Genomic DNA, 4,352 nt, shown 5'->3' with positions numbered 1-4,352 from the left:
TCTCTCCTGCCCGGGCTGGCTTTGAACCGCGATCCTCAGATCTCAGCCTCCTGAGTAGCTAGGATTACAGGCGTGAGCCACCAGCGCCCGGCACAAGTTACACTTTCTGATCTTCAACTTCCCACCCATAAAATGGAGGCCACGATGTTTCAAAACTTGAATTACCAGAGAAATGTTCTTTATTAGGAAGAGAATCTGAACCTAAAGTAGTCTGCAGCATGTGTGCCTCCAACACCCTGTATTGGGTGGGGTAGGCATACTCAAGGCTGTGGGGCACCTGGACCCACAAGGGACCCACCAGACTCTCTGCTTCCCTTCTCCAGGCTTCAGAGCCCCTGTCTTCCATCTGTCCTGGAAGACATCATATCTCAGGGCTCCATCACATCACTGAAATAATGAGTTTCCTGAATGTCACAACTAGCTAGCCCTTGTCATCTGAAAGGACCAAAATACATTCCACAGCCAGACAAAATTATTTTGGGATTATACATAGTTTGGGATTGTTCTGTGCTTTGAGTCCTCTGGAGTTAACGGTCTTAGTCACTCTGGGAGCATGTCTGGGCTTCGGCTCCCCTCATTACTGTAGGTGCCCCGGGCAGCTGAGCAGTGACTCCTGTAGCAGTGACTCTCATACATTTCCTGGGGACCTGTGCTGCGGGCAGGCAAATGGCTAAGCTGGTGGCTGGGAGGATGGTGCTGGAGAAAGGGTTCTTAGACCCTCTTCTGCATGCTGCAGCTCTCGCTGTCCTGGATCTTGGGAATGGGAAATTAGGATGTGGAAAGCATAAGTAACTCCTCCTCTCCCCACAGCTGCTGATGGAGACCGTGGGCTCTGACATCCGAAGTTGCCCCCTCTGCCAGCTGGGTTTCCCTGTCGGGTACCCAGATGATGCCCTCATCAAACACATTGACTCCCACCTGGAGAACAGCAAGATTTAGGGCACCTCCCCCTATCTGGCTGTTTCTCTGTCCTCTCTCATCACCCCCAAAACTCACTGAATGCTGCATGAATCTCGTGGGGGGCCCCTGCCCCTTACGGTCCCCAGATACCTCCACTAGCTACTGAGTCAATGTGAGTGCCATCTTCCCTGGCCCAGGCACCACTCAGCTCTGGCTTTTCCCAGGAGGTCAGACAAGACTTCCCCCATCCGCCCAGTTTCCACTGGGGAGATGGGGGAATTCTCTGAGGGAGATGGGGAGGGGCATACCCCCAGGCCTCTCCCTCTGTCCTTCTCAAACAGGATCAGATCCTAGGAGGTATCTAGTGCTGGGGCCTGGGGGAAGGGGAAGGTTTCAGATAACTCCTGGAGCTCCTGAGGCCCTCCCTCAAATGCCCTTCTGTGACCCAGGCTGTGCTCTTCCAGGGAGCACCTCCCAGTGGGGGCCAGCACCTGCCCTGCACAGAGATGCAGATCCTGTCTCCCATGGCCGGCCTTGCGGGAAGGAGGCATCCTATGTCTTGCCAGTCCCTGGAGGCCAGCCCTGTTCTCCCCCTCTACCCGCCCTGAGGAACAGGGAGAGAGGAAGAGGAGAGGGAGGACCATCCCAAAGAGGCTGTCCTGGGGCTGGAGGCCCTGTGCCATTGCCCTCAGGCTGCAGGGCTGTCTGCCAGCCTCCCAGGCCCCCCCTCCTGGCACCCCTGGCACTGAGGCACAGATCATCAAGCAGATGTCCCCCCCCCCACACTGGAGCCCTGACACCGGTGCCCTGGAGCCTCTGTATGACTCAGCCTCTTATTTTCTGGGTGGGTGTCATCAGCCCCTGCCTCAGAGGCCAGAACCTGAGAAATGGGCCCAGGGTGCTGTGGAGATCAACTTCAAAAGAGCTAGCCCCTTTCCTCATACCCACATTCTCCCTGTGAAATCTACCTCAGAGTCGTCCCCTCAGAAGGACAGGTGAGCAGAGGTTGTGGGGGCCCCCGGCTGAGGTGGGGAGCCTCCTGCGCAGGAGCCTGCTGCCCACAATGAATCCACCCTCCACTACAAGCCTCCTCCAGGCCTCAGCCCCAGGCCAGTGGCAGTAACCACGACTGTCAGCGCATGTGCCGTTCTGATCCAGATCTCTTCCAGGCCCCTTCCCCGTGCCCCTCTCACCCTCAGTGCTGGGGTGTGTGTGTCAAGGGGTGAGTCGGGCAGGGAAGGGACCAAGGACTCCAGAGACACATGTCATTGTACCCTGAGTGTTCCCCAGAGAGGGGACACGGGGAAGGGGGGGCCTGGAAAGGGGAGAGGGGACCCTGTGCTCTCGGAAAGTTGAAAGTCCAAATAAAACTTACCTGTTCCATCTGCACTTGGCCTGTGCCTCTGTGTCTAGGGTGAGGGGGTCTTGGAAACTCTCAGGGAACGAAAAGAGGGCAGGCACTGGCAAGTAGGGGATACATGGGGCACCCACTGGTTCTGTTGATTCAGATCTGCTGGTGGTCACCGGTGGTTTGTGACGCAAGTTGACTGAATAGGGGTGAAGCAGCCACTCTGCTCCAAGCGGGTACCGGGGCTTTTGCACTTTTCCCTCCCACCAGGTCTGCTAGTGAAGGCTCTAAAGAGAGTTTGTAGAGAGGGTTTATCAATAGTCCCATCTTTTCATCAACCAGGCTGGGGCTTCAGGAGGAACACAGTGCCCACGTCCATGCGTCTGAGCAGGGCAGGGCGGGGCCCAAGCTCAGCTGCTGCCTCAAACATCCCACTCGTGGGAGGTCAGAGCTAGGTCATGAACTCATGACTTTTGCCCCAGCGAGGCTATGCCCTCTGTTGGCAAAAGGGGTCTGAGCCACTGAATTCATTGACTCAAGGTGCCTTCATTCCCATGTGGCCCTTTTTGACCAAATGACCACTTAATTTAAATGGAACCAGGCACTGGTAGGCTCAAACCTATCATCCTAGCTACTCAGAGAGATCAGAGGATCAAGGTCCAGAGCCAGTGAGGGCAGGATGGTCTCTCAGACGCAATCACTTGCTGATGACTTGAGGTAGACTCAGGGCAATTGTCTCTCCCCATTCTGTGCCAGGGTCCAGCTATTGGCTCCTCTTGCAATAAACAGCTGTATCTGTAGCCAAGACTTATCTGAGTGCCAGCAAAGGTAGGTGGCATGGAAAGGTAGCCTATGTGGCATAGATTATAACTTTGGGAAAAGAATCTTCTAGGCCTCTGATGCATGATTTAGTGTCATCCTCAGTTCTCGTGGAGGAAAACTCATGTCTCTAGAACCAGGTCTCGCTGGACCTTTGCTAGTGCGGCCTGAAGAACTAAGGGGTGGCTTAGGGCCACACAAGGCAAAAAAAGGTTCTATACCTCTATTCCTTGAGGAGGAAAAGGATACAGGACGAGCTGGAGATGAGTTAGCACGCAGGTAGGGGGTAGGCCAGGGAAGCTGAGCACGTTCCTTGAGCATGCCTGGCAATGCAAGAGCGCCCAGGTGGGCCAATGTTAGGGCCTCCGCTTCCCTGTCACCAGGGCGAGGGGAGCGTGGGGACATAGGTGCAGAATCTGGCAGCTTGTCTCCCTGATTTCTACAGACCCAGGAAAGACTCAGGTGCAGAGCAGAACATGGCTGGGGGCTAGGAGGGAAGGCGGGAAGGGAGGAAAATACAGTGTGCCCCCAGCCACAACTTCTCATCCAGTGTCCCTGAAAGAAAGGGACATGTGGATAGGAAGTGGGGAGGGAGGATGGGGAGCTTTGCTGATGCTCAGCCGTCCCTTTTCTCTCAGGCAGGATTGATGGAGCCAAGAGCAACACATTGCTCTTCAGACCTGGGAAGGGTTACAAGGGATTGAAGTAGGCCAAAGGGGTTTGACATCTATTTCCTTGTCTGTCTTTCTCTCTCTTTGGTACCTGTTCTGGGGTTTGAACTCATGGCCTGGGCACATCCCTGAGCTACTTTTGCTCAAGGCTAGAGCTCTACCACTTGGGCCACAGCTCTACTTCGGACTTTTTAGTAATTAATTGAAGATAAGAGTCTCACATACTTTCCTTCCCAGGCTGGCTTTGAACCTTGATCCTCTGATCTCAGCCTCCTAAGTAGCAAGAATTACAGGCATAAGCCACCAGCACCTGGCTTGGAGTTGACATTTTTTTTTTTTTTGTCAGTTGTGGGGCTTGAGCTCTGGGCCTGGGTACTGTCCCTCAGCTCTTCAGCTCAAGGCTAGTGTTCTACCACTTGAGCCACAGCGCCACTTCAGGTTTTCTGGTGGCTTATTGGAGATAAGTCTCACAAACTTTCCTAACTGGGCTGGCTTTGAACAGAGATCCTCAGATCTCAGCTTCCTGAGTAGCTAGGATTACAGGCGTGAGCCACCAGCACCTGGTTAGGAGTTGACATCTTTATGCTACTTCAAAGGGAAGGAGGTGGAAGGGG

At 54.4% G+C, this 4,352-nt stretch overlaps 1 protein-coding gene across 1 annotated transcript in view; it reads left to right on the top strand.

Annotated features, from left to right (window-relative positions):
• Tbkbp1 (TBK1 binding protein 1) overlaps positions 1–2,257 on the top strand; it is a 16,043-nt gene extending 13,786 nt beyond the window's left edge. The window contains exons 9-10 of the mRNA XM_013036851.1: positions 587–662; positions 811–2,257. Coding sequence (XP_012892305.1) covers positions 587–662; positions 811–939 — 205 coding nt within the window. The 3' untranslated portion in view covers positions 940–2,257. The remainder of the gene's footprint in view (positions 1–586; positions 663–810) is intronic.
• The last annotated feature ends 2,095 nt before the right edge of the window (positions 2,258–4,352 follow it).

This window comes from Dipodomys ordii, unplaced genomic scaffold (assembly GCF_000151885.1).
Source record: "Dipodomys ordii isolate 6190 unplaced genomic scaffold, Dord_2.0 Scaffold7, whole genome shotgun sequence".
Lineage (NCBI taxonomy): Eukaryota > Metazoa > Chordata > Mammalia > Rodentia > Heteromyidae > Dipodomys > Dipodomys ordii.
The sequence above is the reverse complement of the archived record's forward strand: the minus strand, read 5'-3'. Positions and strand labels throughout refer to the sequence as shown.